Consider the following 15,622-nt stretch of genomic DNA (forward strand, 5'->3'; position numbering starts at 1 on the left):
AACAATTTATTAATATATACTATTAATATACAATATTATATGTTGTATATCTCCAAGTAGTTTGATTCAAAATATTTGTATCTATCTATATAATATATATTAATCTATATATGTTATAATATAACATATATAACATATATGATATGACATAGCATATATTATATATGATATAATTATATAATGTATATTATATAACTACATATATGAGATAAAATCTATTTTTTTGAAAAAATGTATTTTGAATCAAACTACTTGGTTTCAGATCCTAGCTGTATGTTGGATTCAGATTCTAGTCATACTTTTAATCACTATGTTATACCACTTTTGTATAAAACTATCTCTACACAATAATCTTTGCCAGTCCTTTGCAACATGGTTCTATTTTCTAAGTAGTTACACTTATTTTTGTATAAAGAGAATATGACTTTCTTAGGGCTATTGACAGATTTTTCTATAGGTCGTGGATGTTTCTCAGTGGATTTGTAATAGAGGTAGATAGCATATGGTTTGAAAGGAAATGTATTGGTACAGCATATTGTACAGGGATGAAATAATTTACCATAGAAAAATGATCTGTTATGTTTTGCTGCATCTAGATCAATTGTAAACCTAAAAATCTGGGCCGACTTCTTGAGAAATACAATGTTTATGTTGTAAACAAGACTGAATAATGCACATGTTTTTATCACATCCATGAACAAAGCCTCTAACTTTAGTGATATTCATTAATAAGGATGGGATAATGTCTGCCATCAACATGCCAATTTTCTATGGATTTGGGTAATTAGAAAATCGGAGAGTGGCTTCTTTTTAAGTTTCTCAGATCAATCATACCAGAGTATCTTTTCTTAGTGGTGTCTTGGGTGGGCTCCACATCATAATGTCACATTCAGTCATTTCTTTTCTCTTTTTTGAGACAGAGTCTTGCTCTGTCACCCAGGCTGCAGTGTAGTGGTGCGATCTCCACTCACTGCAACCTCTGCCTCCCGGGTTCAAGCGATTCAACCTCCGCCTCCCTGGTTTGAGCAGTTCTCTGTCTTAGCCTCCTGAGTAGCTGGGATTACAGGCGCCCGCCACCACTCCCAGCTAATTTGTTGTTTTTTTGGTAGATACGGGGTTTCACCATGTTTGCCAGGTTGGTCTAGAATTCCTGACATCTAGTGATTCACCCGCCTCATCCTCCCAAAGTGCCAGGATTACAGGCGTGAGGCACTGTGACAGGCCACGTTCAGTCATTTTAACAATAAGTCACAGAACAATCATTTTCAGTCAATGTTTAGATAATGGCAGAAAATGTGCAATAGGATAGCATGAGGATGACATCTAAGGCAAGAGTGGATAAGATTTAGAGAACCAAAGGGGAAGATGGGACACAATTGCAAAATGCCAAGAACTGGATCTCAAGATGGAGCATGGATCCAAAAACTGGTAAATGTGAAACAGTATGAAGACACGGGAACTGAACATAGGAGATGGTTGTAGGGAAAAATCCAGGTGAGTATTGCTGCATTTCACTAACATGTTACCTATCCTATGCCAGACATTTGAGATACAGTGATGGCCCTACATTTCTTTGTTTTTCAGAGTGTTTGCTTTGATTTCTTTGCACCTGGAATTGGCATGGTCACCCAAGTGCTTCTAGAGAGTGACATGTTTCCTGTTGCAGGCTCTCTTTTATAACACTGTGAGACAGTGATGTTCCTCGCTTTATGTTTTCGTTTTGTTTTGTTTTTCTTGTGCAGGTTGTTTTTCAAGGTCAAATGACTTCAACGTATGAACAGGATGAAGTCATTGCTATTGATGATATATCTTGCAGTTCAGGCTGCTTGCCTGCCAATGGTAAGAACTTTTTCTCTCATTTTGACCTTTATTGTGTATAAAGATTTCAGTGCAATTTAAAGATTGTAATGACTTTAATCTCCTGTTTATTTTTGTCTGTGTTTTCATGTGGGCTATTTTTCCTTGTTCTAGTACATTGTATAACAGTGACTGGATCTATACTAGGATTTCACTGACTGATGCTGTAAAGAACTGAATGGGATAATTTAGTCTTAGACTTGAAATCTTGTAGCAATGTTTACAGTGGCTAAAGTTAAATCTTAACAAGGTAACTCTGTTCCTTCTAGGAGACTGGGAGAAAACTAGCCTCCACAGACTTGAAATTGTCTTCTCGGACAATTGGTTTGATTATTCTGCTGAAAGATACAAAATAGAGATATTAGTTATAATCTATTTTCTATTTTGACACATCAATAAACCACATATATCAGATGTAAACTTTTATTTCTATTGTTCCTTTGATTATATTAACTGAATAATACTCTATTCTCCATTTGTATTATTCCAAAACAATTCAATATTAAAATTATAATTAAAATAGCATAAAATATCAAGCTTAATCTAATTATCAAAAAGAATCAGTCATATATATTTCAGGGTTTTTTTCTTTTAAGAATTTTGGTATATTGCGGCATGTTGTTACAGAATAAAGATAGCTATTTTGTAGATAAGGCTTCTGAGTTCAATTTAGTACAGAGATATAGTTGTTGTGGTAAATAATATTTCAAGACAAGAAGAGATGTCTTCATCTACTTAAGAAAGACCATAGGATCTTGATATTGGTTTTTAAAAAGTTTTATTTTATTTTCAATTGACACATAATTGTACATATTTATTGGATATTATGTGATGTTAAATACATGTATACATTGTGTGATGATTAAATCAGGGTAATTATTTGTTATCTCAAAAATTTATTTTTTCTTTGTAATAAGAACATTTGAAATTCTCTCTTCTAGTTATTTTGAAATAATATAATATTGTTAACTATACTGTGTAATAGAAAACCGGAATTTATTTAACTCTGATCTATCTGTAATTTAATACCCATTGACCAGTTTGTACACACACACCATCCATGCTATTTTCCTCAGCCTCTGGTAACCACTATTCTACCTGTACTTCTATAAGATAGATTTTTGAAAGTTTTGCAAATGAGTAAGATATAGTATTTGTTTTCCTGTGTCTGGTTATTTCATTTAGTGTCTTCCAGATTCATCCATATTGTCACAAATGGTAGGCTTTTATTCTTTTTATAGTTAAATAAAAAAGAATTATATTGCTTGTATTTTCTTTATCCATTCATCCATTGATGGACACTTAGGTTGATTCCCTATTTTGGCTATCGTGAATAGTTCTGCAGTAAACATGGGAATGCAAAAATCTCTTTGATCGAGATTGAAATCATATCTCTTTGATTTCATTTTCTTTGGATAAATACTCAGAAGTGGGATTGATGAATCATTTGGTAGTTCTATTTTCAACTTTTTGAGGAACCTCCATACTGTTCTATATGGTTGTACTAATTTACATTTCTACCGACAGTATATAAGTATTCCCATTTATCCACATCCGCACCAGCATTTGTTAACTTTGACTTTTTGATAATAGCCATTCTGAGAAGTATGAGATGATATATCATTGTGATTTTAATTTGCATTTCCCTGATGATTAATGATGCTGAGATTTTTTTTCATATTATATTCATTGGTCATTTTTCTGTCTTTTTCTGAGAAATATCTATTGAGGTTTTCTGTCCATTTTCAAATTTGATTATTTGTTTTCTTGAAAATGAGTTGTTTTGAGTTTCTTGTGTATTCTGGGTATTGACCCCATATTAGATGCACAGTTTGCAAACATTGCCTCCGATCCTGTAGGTTGTCTCTTCACTCAGTTGTTTTCTTTGTTGTGCATAAACTTTTTAGTTTGATGTAATCTCGTTTTTTAAAATGATAGGTATTATTTATTTATTTATTTATTTTATGAATGAAATATTTTACATGTTTATGGGGTGCATGTGAGTTTGTTACATGCATAGAATGTATTCAGCCTCCATTTACATTCCCTTTCCACCCACTCACCCTTCACAGCCTCTAGTATCTATCATTCTGTTCTCTAGTTCTGTGAGATCAACTCTTTTAGCTCTAACATATCAGTGAGATGTTATTAGTTATTTATTAAAAGTTTGCTAGAATTGATTAGTGAAGCCATCAGGTCTGGGTTGTTCTTTGGTGGGGGACATTTTATTACTAATTCAATCTGTTCAGATTTTCTGTTTCTTCAATTTTAGTAGGTTTTATGTGTCCAGAAATTTATGTATTTCTTCTAGGTTTTTCAGCATATGGTTGTTCATGATGGCTTTTTATGATCTTTTGCATTTCTGTGCAAGTAGTCATAATATCTCCTTGTTCATCTCTCATTTTATTTGAATCTTCTATCTTTTTATCCTTAGTCCGGCTATTGTGTGTCAATTTTGTTTATCTTTTCAAAAAAACAACTTTTTGCTTTGTTGTCTTTGGTATTGTTTTGTTTAGTCTCTATTTCATTTAAGTCTGCTCTGATTTTTATTATTTATTTCCTTCTACTAATTTTGGGTTTGGTTTCTTCCTGTGTTTTCTAATTCCTTGAAGTATAACATCTAATATTTTGATGTAGGCATTTATTAAGATAAACTTCTCTCTTAGAATTGCTTTTGCTGTATCCCATAGTTTTGGTAGGTTGTATGTCTATATTTGTCTCAAGGAATATTTAACTGTTCTTTTTAATTTTATCATTGGCTTATTTTGTTCTTCAAAGGTATGATTAATTTTCGTGTATTTGTATAACTTCCAAAGTTCATTTCGTTGTTGAATGCTAGTTTTATTCCATTGTGGCTGGAAAAGATAATTCATATGATTTTGATTTTTACAGAATTGTTGAGACTTGTTTTGTGGCCTAACATATGACATATCCCGGAGAAAATTCCATGTGCTAATGGGAAAATGTATATTTTGTAATTATTGAGTAGAATGTTCTGCAAATATATTTTAGGTTTATTTGATCTAGAGTTAAGTTTGAATATAATGTTTCTTTGTTCATTTTCTGTCTGAATGATCCGTCCATTACTGAAAGTAAGGGATTAAAATCTTTTACTATTATTGTATTGCAGTCTATCTATTTCTGTACGTCTAATAATATTTGCTATATATATTGGGAGGTCTAGTTTTGGGTGAATGTATATTTTCAAGTGTTTTATCCTTTTTCTAAATAGATCCTTTTATCATTATATTATGACCATCATTGTCGATTTTTTCAGTTTTCAAATTAAAGTCTATTTTATATGATATAGTTATAGCTACTGCTGGTCTCTTTTGATTTCTATTTGCATGGAATATTTTTCTTCCATTCCTTTACTTTCTCAGTCTATGGGTATTCTTACAGGTGATGTGAGTCTCTTGTAGGCAACATAGAATTTTGTCTTGTTTTTTAATCCACTTATCCACTCTACATATTTTGAGAATTTAATCCATTTACATTTAATGTTGTTATTGACAGATAAGGCCCTACTCCTTTCCTTTTATTCATTATTTTCTGGTTATTTTGTAGAAATTTGTTTCTTTCTTCTCTTGTTTATCTTTGTGGCTTGGTGCTTTTGTGTAGTGATAAGCTTTGATTCTTTTCTATTTCTCATTTGTTTATCTGCTGTAATTTTTTCTCTCTGGTTACCATGGGGCTTACATTAAAAAAATCTTACAGAACACTATTTTAAACTGATAACAACTTAAGCTTGGTTGCATGCAAATATTCTAGAATTTTGCTTTCCTCCCACAATTTGTAATTATGTTACCTTAATTTGCATCTTTTTATATTACATATTCTCTAACAACATATTGTGGCTGTGGTTATCATTGATGATTTTGACTTTTACTCATCATCCTAGAGATTTGAAAGATTATATAACACCATTACAATAATTAAGTATTCTGAATTCAATTATAAATTTACCTCTACAAGTAAGTTTTATATTTTCATAGGATTTCATAGTAATAATGAATATCCTTTTATTTCCAGTTAAAACACTCCCTTAAGCATTTTTTGTAAGACCAGTATAGTGGTGATTAATTCCCTCAGCTTTTGCTTGTCTGTAAAATACTTTTTTCTCCTTAATTTCCGAAGAATAGCTTTACAGTTAGTATGTTCTTGGCTAACAGTTTCTTTTTCTTTTAGAACTTTGAATATATCGTTCCATTCTGTCCTGGCCTGCATGGTTTCTGCTGAGAAATCTGTTCATAGTCTAATGAATTCCTATAGATATGATTTGATGCTCTACTCTTGCTACTTTTAGAATTATCTATTTGTCTTTGACTTTTGGTAATATGATTATAATGTGTCTTAAAGAGGACATCTCTATGTTGAATCTAATGGAGACTTTGGGCTTTCTGTATATGGACGTTCATATTTCTCCCAAGGCTTGGGAGGTTTTTAAACTATTATTTTAATAAGATTACTGTGCATTTCTTCATCTTTTTTCCATCTGGAAATTGTATAATGCAAAACTTTGTCTGCTTAATGATTTCCCATAGGTCACATTGACTTTGCTTGCTGTTTTTCATTCTCTCCTCTTTCTTTTTTTCCCTCCTAAGCTATTTCAAAAGACTTGTCTTCAAGTTCAAGGATTCAGAATATCCTTGTTCTACTAGGCTGTTATTGACATCCTCAATTGTATTTTTTGTTTCATTAGTTGATATCCCTTGCTACAAGATTTCTGTCTTATAAATGATATCTCTTTGTTGAATTAATTATTGAACCCATGAATTATTTTTCTAATTTTGTTGAACTGTCTGTATTCTCTTTTATCGCACCGAGTTACCTTAAGATTATTATTTTGAATTCCTTTTTGGGCAATTTATAAATTTCCATTTTGGTTGGGGTCAGGTACTGGAGAGTTACTGTGTTTCTTTGGTGGTATCATGTTTCTTTGCTTTTCTGTATTTCTTATTTCCCTATGTTGATATCTGTGCAACTGGTGGAATAATTGCTCCTTCCAATTTTATAGAATGGCTTTCAGGGGGAAATATTTTCACCTGTGTTTTAGAATATTGGTTAGGTAGGGTACCTTGATTGCACATGTGCTTTAGAGTATTGGTTAGGTAGGGTACACTGATTTTGGTTCCAGGTGGACACAGTAAGGTAGTCTCTGGGCAATTTCTTCAGCTGTAGTCAACATCAGTAATACCTGAAGGTGTCTCATTGGTTAGGTTGTGGGAGTTTGTGCAGCTCCTTGAACAAGCCTCCCCACTGGAGGTGGGGATGCTGGGCTGTTCTGAATGCCAAGTGTATGTGAGAGCTGCTCTGTTACTGGGTCAAGTGTTACCTCCCTGTCGGGGACAGAAATGCTGGGCTGTTTTGTGTATTGAGGATTTTTCAGGGCTGCTCCACTTTGGATGTGGCTTCTTTGCTGATGTTGACTACAGCTTGGATGTGGCTTCTTTGCTGATGTTCATGGTGCCAGACTGTTTCACATACAAGGATACATTGGGACTGCTGTATCTCCGGTCAGTCATGACCTCCCTAGTTGGCAAGATTGCCTATAATTTGGAGGGGCAAGACATCTCATAAGCTTGGCCACTGGGGTTGCAGCAGTACCACTAGGTATAGGCTTCAAATAGCTGGGATGGTGTGCTGCATCCACTTGAACTGGAAGGTTGGAGTGTCTGCTGGCAGTTTATTCACAGAAGTAGAGAGCTATAGCTTCTTGGATGGAGAATGGTGCACTACCATGTGTGAGCACAGTGTAGTGCCATCAGATCCTCATGGATGGGGAGATGCAGTGGCTACTGGACCCCAGAGAAAGATGCACTCTAGCCATGGCTCCAGCCTCAAGATAGCACTTTATAGCAGCAGTGTAGATCATGGGAAAGAAGGCACAGTGTGGGCTCCTTCTTTGGAGTAGCATAACCATGTCAACTTCTGGCAGTGATCTTAGACTGGGCTTAGGGCCTGTGATGACCACAGAGTTCTATAGCATCAAAAACTGTGGCAACTGATCTTTGATGGGGGATGCTGGGGGACTCCTGCTTTCCCTCCCTCCCTCCCTTCCTTCCTTCGACAGAGTCTCGCTCTGTCACCCAGGCTGGAGTGCAGTGGCACAATCTCGGCTCACAGCAAACTACCTCCCAGGTTCACGCCATTCTCCTGCCTCAGCCTCCCGAGTAACTGGGACTACAGGGCCCACCCAACAAGCCTGGCTTTTTGTATTTTTAGTAGAAATGGGGTTTCACCCTGTTAGCTATGATGGTCTCGCTCTGCTGACCTCGTGATCTGCTCGCCTCGGCCTCCCAAAGTGCTGGGATTACAGATGTGAGCCACTGCGCCCGGCCCCTGCTTACCTTTTGTTTGCAAGGATAATTACTTCTGATTTCAAGCTACTCCCAACTGGGGAGACAGGGCAGTAAAAATAGGGTATTTTCTTCCATTTTCTAGGAATCTATTCTGAGTCTCCATGCTCTAGAGGGTCACTGCTATTCCCCTGCAACACTCTGGTGCTTTCCCTCAACTACTGTAGTCAAAATGTGCTTGTTTATTCATTGTTTTAGTCCTTTTTAGTGGAGGGAAAATACATTAGGCATCTCTAGTCAGTTGTCTTGCTTACATTATTCCTGTCTGTGCTTGGGTTTTTAACATCTCTTCTGTTAGTATAAAAGCTTACAGATAGATGTTTCTTGCCATGTGGACCAAGCCTGGGTTTTATAGAAGCTGGTGACAGTCGCTTCTAACACTGAACATGTAAAGTTCCTGTTTGCTTTCATGTTTTTAGTGGTCAGTGTTTATCAGGTGAGAAATCACTATATGCTACATTTAAAAGTAGATAAATTGAAATAGAGAACTTTAAGGGAACAGATTATAACCCCCCTGCCTCATACCTAGAAGTAAATAATTAAAGTATCATCCTCAGTGTCTTTTTACTGTTAGAAAATAACATTTATTGGACTTATCAAAAGGGATACAATGTATCAATAGAGAATATATGGTTAACTGAAGGCATTGCAGCCTCTACTGCTGACAGATTTATTATTTAAAATCTTCTCTAAGTCTCCCTCTTCTGTCACTTTGCATGGCATTCCTGGGTCCAGAGCAAAGCCAGCTTAGTTTTAATGAGACATCTGGTTCTTGACCCTGATCCCTTCAGCAATGTCTTTATATATCTCAATTTTATAGTTTCTGCAGAGGTCAGGGTCTGTCAAACAAAATGATCCCTGACTAGTATACTAGTGTTATTCATTGGCTAGTCTGGCTAATCATGTTCAAAGGAGAAAAAGGCAAGGAAATCACCTATTGGCTGGACTTTCCTACTGTAGGGAAGTTAGGAATAGGTTGCTGCCATTGAAACTGTATTTGCATTACAAATTTACAAACACACATGCTTGGGTGGTGCTTGGGAGTTGAGATGGCCTGTAATAAGATTCTGCTATCATGTTAGATATAAATGTCTCTCTATCGTTGGCCCTGGGAACTAAAGCCATTTCCTTAAGTACCCATTATCTATATACTGGGACAAAGACCAAGTAGATGGGCCATCATATATATTCAGAAGACAAATGTCAGATTTGTAGTAAGTATTTACAGCAAGTATTTAAGTAAGTGCTAAAAATTAAGTGGCATTAAATTGCGAAGTACTATAAAATCACTGCAGAAGTATAAAAGCTGTCATAGTACAAGTGAGACTTCAGAAAGATGAATATTCAAAGGAAAATTGTGATCCAATAGAAAAACATGAGTATCGACAATTTCTAAGATAATTGTTCTAGACATTATTATAACCATAATGTATTTGAGGTGGTATGGAAATGAAATTTACTAAAGATGAGGCATCAATAAATTTTAAGGCTCATTTATTACCTGAGCCTTTCACATGAATATGAAATTTACATAACATGACAGGCTTTGGGACTGGAGAGGAGGACTTTGAAATGTAAGACTGAAGTCATCAATGAATATGGGAAGTAGACCTACATGTATGACAGAGGGCAATAAGCTGAATATCTTGAACCAAGATGTTTGTACACATTCAAAGATAAACACTTGTGTTGAAGCAACATTGGGGATTTAGATGAACTGCAACCCTATTTTTAGGCTTTGCCATTTATGGGGCATTGCAAACGATGTCATCTCCTGGGGAAAAAGCTGCAAACGAAGTGGTTTTCTTATGGAGAAAGCCAGGATTCAGATGAGGTCACCTGGTATGTTCTTTGAAGATGAGGACACAGAGACTTGTTTCTGTTTTTGTTTTCAAATAAAATAAGGATTGAGGGCATATTTACATTTTTGGGAGGAAAACATAGCAGCATGAAGATTAATAATAGAGGAAAAACATAAAGCATTATGGGATGAGATTGGCACTTGACTGGGGCTGCACTTTGTAAATGGCAGAAATGTGAGAGATTGTAAAATTAAGTAGCATTAAATTGCCAAGTGGGACTCTCTAGCCAAGTTCAGGCACTGTTGTAACAGACTAAACCTAGTTAATCATCAGAATCACATCAGGGAGTGATTGATTCTGGGCTTCACTCCAGTGATAGATGGGAATCACTGTGAGTGGAGCCTGAATTTTAAATAAGATTCTCAGGATATATATATTTTTTATTTATGAAGCCACTGGAGCCCAGGCTTAAGAACAGGACTAGCATTTGGGAACAGGTCTGGTATCATGCTGGTGATTGAACTTGGGGCAGAGTCCCAGCTAACTAGAATGAGTAGTTTTAGTCTCGTGCAATCCTGGTGGTGGTGGTTGCGGCAGGGGTGGAGGGAGCATCGGACATGCAATCCAGCATCTTCTGGACATCATCATCAGAAAATCCTATTCCTATGGAGGGTAGGTATAGAGCTTCTTCCATTTGGATGCAAGAAAACAGGCAAGTTTACTTAAATTACTTAAGGAAATGGAGGAGATAATTATGGCAAAGGTTCATCAGTCCCAATACTGTTAGAGTCAAGGATCAAGGAATTTATTTTTTTGTATTTGCCTTATTACCTTATGCTTGTCACTTTATGGCTATAAGGTGATGGTTAAAGGCCTGTACATCTCAAATTTTGGGCAGGAAGAAGGCATAAATAAGAAGGGGCAATGTTTTTGGCCACATCATTGGCTTGACTATTTTATCTGGATAACTTTAATTGCTAGGCCGGCTAACAAAACTGAATATTTAGCTTTTAGCTTTTGGAATAGAGGTAAGCAAGGAGAACAGATTTATGAGTGGAATAAGCAAACATATTTGCTACAGAAACTGAAAATCAACATGTTTAGAAGTAAATTCCAATTTTTTTTTCAAAATCTGTTCCCTCTCATTCATTCCCTGTTTTAGTCATTAGCATTTATTTTGTCTCACTCAAAAAGCTAAGAGTCATTTTTACATATTCTTCTCTTTTTTTCACCCTTATATCAATTTGGCTAAAAAATATTATTGAGAGAATGTCCTACCTTATTTCTTAAATTTTCTCCTCTTATTTATTACTATTATTTATCTAACCCTGACTTTGTTCCAGCCCACATTTTCTTTTTTCTGTGGGATACTTTTTTATGTATTTTAATGTATTCTACTCAACAGTCTACTTCCAACAGATTATACTTTATAACAGACACCCATGACCAGGTCTCTACTTCTCATAAATCCATCAGTAAGTCTTATTGCCTCCAGGACAGAATTCAAATATTTTATCATGATATTAGCTTCTCATGATACTGCTCTTTTTCAGTAGTCCAATGTCCTCCTTCACAATTCCCCTAAGAATCCCATGTTCTGGTCAAAACAAATTACTTGCGAGTTCAGCAACACAGGGTCCTCTAATTCTTGGGTGTTATGCAAACCTCTTTTCCTCTGCCTGAAAGCCTCATTTCATGACTTTTCTTTTTCTTCTTCTTCTCATTTTTCCTCTCCTTCACCTCTCCCTATCCTCAACCTTCTCTTCCCTCTTTTCTCCCCATTTTTCTCCCCTGTGTCGTCCTCCTACATTTCCCCTCCCTCCTTCCTTTACCTCCCTTTCCCTCTTCCTCTCCTTTCCTTTTTCTTCCTTCTTCTCCCTTCTGCCTTCTTTGTTCCTTCCTTTTCTTTTTTCCTTTTCTTCTTCTTTTTTTCTATGCTCAGGTTTCTGAGCATAAGTTTCTTGTGAGCTGAGTTTTCTTGTGCAGGGAATTTTCCCTTATAGACTATCCCTCCACACTGCCACTGCCCCCCCCCCCCCAACCCGCCACACACACACACGTTTATTGATTTATCTCCTAGACTAAATTCTAAGTGCCTTGAGGCATAGTTCCTATCCTGTCTAATTCACTTGTGGAACCCTAGAACAGAACAAGCACTTCATGAATAGAGATTGACCAAATGATCGAACAGAGAACATGTGCAGTTATTCAAATGCCAAATATTTGAGATTTTGGATGATTTCTTCTTCCTTGTGAGATACGTGTGCTCCATTCCATAAAAAAACAGATTTAAATGAAATATCAGGGGAAGATGTTTTTAACAGTACTTACATGTGTGCTGAGAATATTATATTATTTCTAGGTTTTTGTTTTAGTATGAAAAATGAAGCTAGGTCCTCAAACTACATAAGGAGGCTTTATTGAAGGAGAATTAATCTGGGCCAACCATTTCCCATATTTTAATAGACATACAGGTGCTTTTGCCACATTATAACAGAAATATTGTATTTAGAAATGAGTGGACTTTAAGAAAATAAGTGGAGTTAAGTTCTAGCATAGCTGTCTTTTGATAAATCTTTTTGGTTTATTGAAATGATTGTTTAGGAGGCTGAGGTGGGCGGATCACTTGAGGTCAGGAATTCGAGACCAGCCTGGCCAACATGATGAAACCCCATCTCTACTAAAACTACAAAAATTAGCTGGACATGGTGGCGCACACATGTAATCCCAGCTACACTGGAGGCTGAGGCAGGAGAATCACTTGAACCGAGGAGGCGGAGGTTGTAGTGTGCTGAGATGGTACCACTGCACTCCAGCCTGGGTGACAAAACAAGACTCTGTCCTGGAAAGAAAAGAAAAAGATATTTAGGTTTCCTAAAAAAGACTTCTTTTCTTCTTTCTTCAAACCAATATACCTTTCAAATTTTTTTCTATTTTTTTTTAATGACACTAGGAAGTGGTTGTATTAACTGTTATTTTTTTTTTCCTGTATTCTGACGCAGTGAAATCTGGGGTCTTGGTGAACCTGGAGGGGTCTCACAGGCTAAGATTATTCCTAGAGATAGTAAACAGCTAACCCTTTTCACTTAACCAGTGTGCTTTTCAAATACAAATAAACAAATCCAGAGCCCCCATCCGCATCCACTTTCTCTATTGTTGGGCTTTCACATACCCGGGCCACTACGCACCTGCCCTACACACCCCAGGGCTAGTATATTAGTCTATTATGGCTGCCGTAAAAAAGTACCTCAGACTGTGTTACTCAAACAACAGAAATTTATTTTCTCTTGATTCTTGAGGCCAGACATCTGAGTTCTAAATGTCAGCAGGATTGATTGAGTGTTGTGTCCTTTATTCTTGGCTTATAGATGGCTGTCTTCTCCCTGTGTCTTCACATGGTCATTCTATACCTGATTATGACCTACACTCTAGTTATAAATACACCAGCCAAATTGGATTAGGGCCACCTGGTTACCTCATTTTACCTTAGTTAGCTCTATAAAGGACATATTTCCAAATACAGTCTCTTTCAGAAGTACTTTGGGTTAGCACTTCAACATCGGAATTTTGGGAGGCGTGATTTGGCCCATAATAACCAAGTTCCAGACAACTAGAAACAGCTTCTGTGTTCTAGGGCCTGCTGACATCATTAAAACTAACCAGTCCTAGGCCTACTAACCCTGCCTCCCTTGCTTCTCCTAGAAACCAGAAGAAAGTTTCTGGCCCGCATTTCACTCCTCTTCCTCTGCCTCCTGACTGACGCACACTGGGACTTTCCCATGTGCTCCCTCTTCTTGGAGAGGGGGTGTCTAGAGACACCCAAGATGAGGTCTATATTCTGGGTGACCAAATAATCTGTATAACAGACCCCCATGACATGAATTTCCTATATAACAAACCTGCACATGTATCCCAAAGTTAAAATTAAAGCTGCTTTTTATTTTTTTTTAAAGAAAAAACAACTCATAGAGCTGAATACTGGGAAATAGGAACTTTACCATATGTAAATTTATAAATAATTTGAAAATGAAATGACCAGTTTTAAAGTTGAAAATTCTGATGATGAGGAAGTTTATAATATATAGCTTATTTATTATACTGTCATTCATGAAAATGAAACTATTATTTTACCATATATATTTCTCTTTACTATAAAAAAATATATCATAAGGTCAGGAGTTCGAGACCAGCCTGGCCAACATGGTGAAACCCTGTATCTACTAAAAATATAAAAATTAGCCAGGTGTGGTTGTGCATGCCTGTAATCCCAGCTACTGGGGAGGCTAAGACAGGAGAATCGCTTGAACCCAGGAGGCAGAAGTTGCAGTGAGCAGAGACCACGGCACTGCACTCCAGCCTGGGTGACAGGGTGAGACTCCGTCTCAAACAAAAGAAAAAACAAAAAAGTACATATAAGCTATTTTATTTATAAAACTGCTTAGTATTAGGTATTTTTGCAGTGTCTGAACACTTTGCAAGTTAGACAATAAAACTAATTTTTTAATATGAAAGAAATTGTTGAGACTATTTTCAGATTTTCAAAGAATACCATTCTAACCTCTGCCCCTTCCAAGATGTGAAAATTTATTGTACATTTATTGAAAAGAGGATCACTTTAGATTTTACCAAAGTAGCTAGTAAGAAAAAAAAATCAAGACTTGCTATTGTGATTAAATAAGAGCGTGTTCAATCACTGATTCTTGAATAACACTGATTCCTAAAGAAACAGCTGATTATAATTTTGTATAATGATTTCATGCAGTGGCTCATAATCAGAATATTGTGAATATTCTGTGAATATTTTTAGATTGGTTTTTTAGGACTTTGCCTAAGTCTCATATGCAAATCCCTCAAATGTATCAATCATCCCTTTATTAGAATCTGAATGATGCATATGTATTATCCAGTTAAATAACTAAGGACCTTTTTTTATTTTAGTTGCTTCCAGTTTTCTTTTAAGAGACAGTAACTGTTCCTTGAAATCCATTACTAATTAAGGAAAATTGACAAATTGTCTAAAACCTCTGGAGTAAAAACTGGATGTCAGTTATAACTTTTACCTCAATGGCCTTGAGACTTGGACTTCATTTTCTACCCTCAGACAGTCTGGACAGTTTCATTTAATCGGTTTGTACAAGATAATATTTGAAGGATGGCAGGCCCTAGACATGTGGCTTCAGTGGCATAGACACCTTGAAAGGGTTGGCAAAGCTTCATTCCACTAATCATGTATCATTGATGGAGGATTTGAAAACCCCTAAAATAATATTCTACAGCCAGATTGTGGTACAATGTAAGAATAAGAGAAAGAGAGTTGGGCGTGGTGGCTCACGCCTGTAATCCCAGCACTTTGGGAGGCCGAGGTGGGCAGATCACCTGAGGTCAGGAGTTCGAGACCAGCCTCAACCTGGCCAACATGATGAAACCTTTCTCTATTTAAAATACAAAAATTAGCCAGGTGTGGTGGCATGCACCTGTAATCCCAGCTACTTGGGAGGCTGAGGCAGGAGAATTGCTTGAACCTGGGAGATGGAGGTTGTAGTGAGCCAAGATTGTGCCACTGCACTCCAGCCAGCCTGGGCAACAGAGTGAGACTCTGTCTCA

The 15,622-nt window shown here is 36.3% G+C and overlaps 1 protein-coding gene across 2 annotated transcripts in view; it reads left to right on the plus strand.

Annotated features, from left to right (window-relative positions):
* MALRD1 (MAM and LDL receptor class A domain containing 1) overlaps window positions 1-15,622 on the plus strand; it is a 715,118-nt gene that overhangs the window by 56,596 nt on the left and 642,900 nt on the right. For both annotated transcript variants that reach the window (XM_017869225.1, XM_017869224.1), the window contains exon 5: window positions 1,743-1,839. In XM_017869225.1, the coding sequence (XP_017724714.1) occupies window positions 1,743-1,839 (97 nt within the window). The remainder of the gene's footprint in view (window positions 1-1,742; window positions 1,840-15,622) is intronic.

The sequence above is a fragment of the Rhinopithecus bieti genome, unplaced genomic scaffold (genome assembly GCF_001698545.2).
Source record: "Rhinopithecus bieti isolate Rb0 unplaced genomic scaffold, ASM169854v2 scaffold_3043, whole genome shotgun sequence".
NCBI lineage: Eukaryota > Metazoa > Chordata > Mammalia > Primates > Cercopithecidae > Rhinopithecus > Rhinopithecus bieti.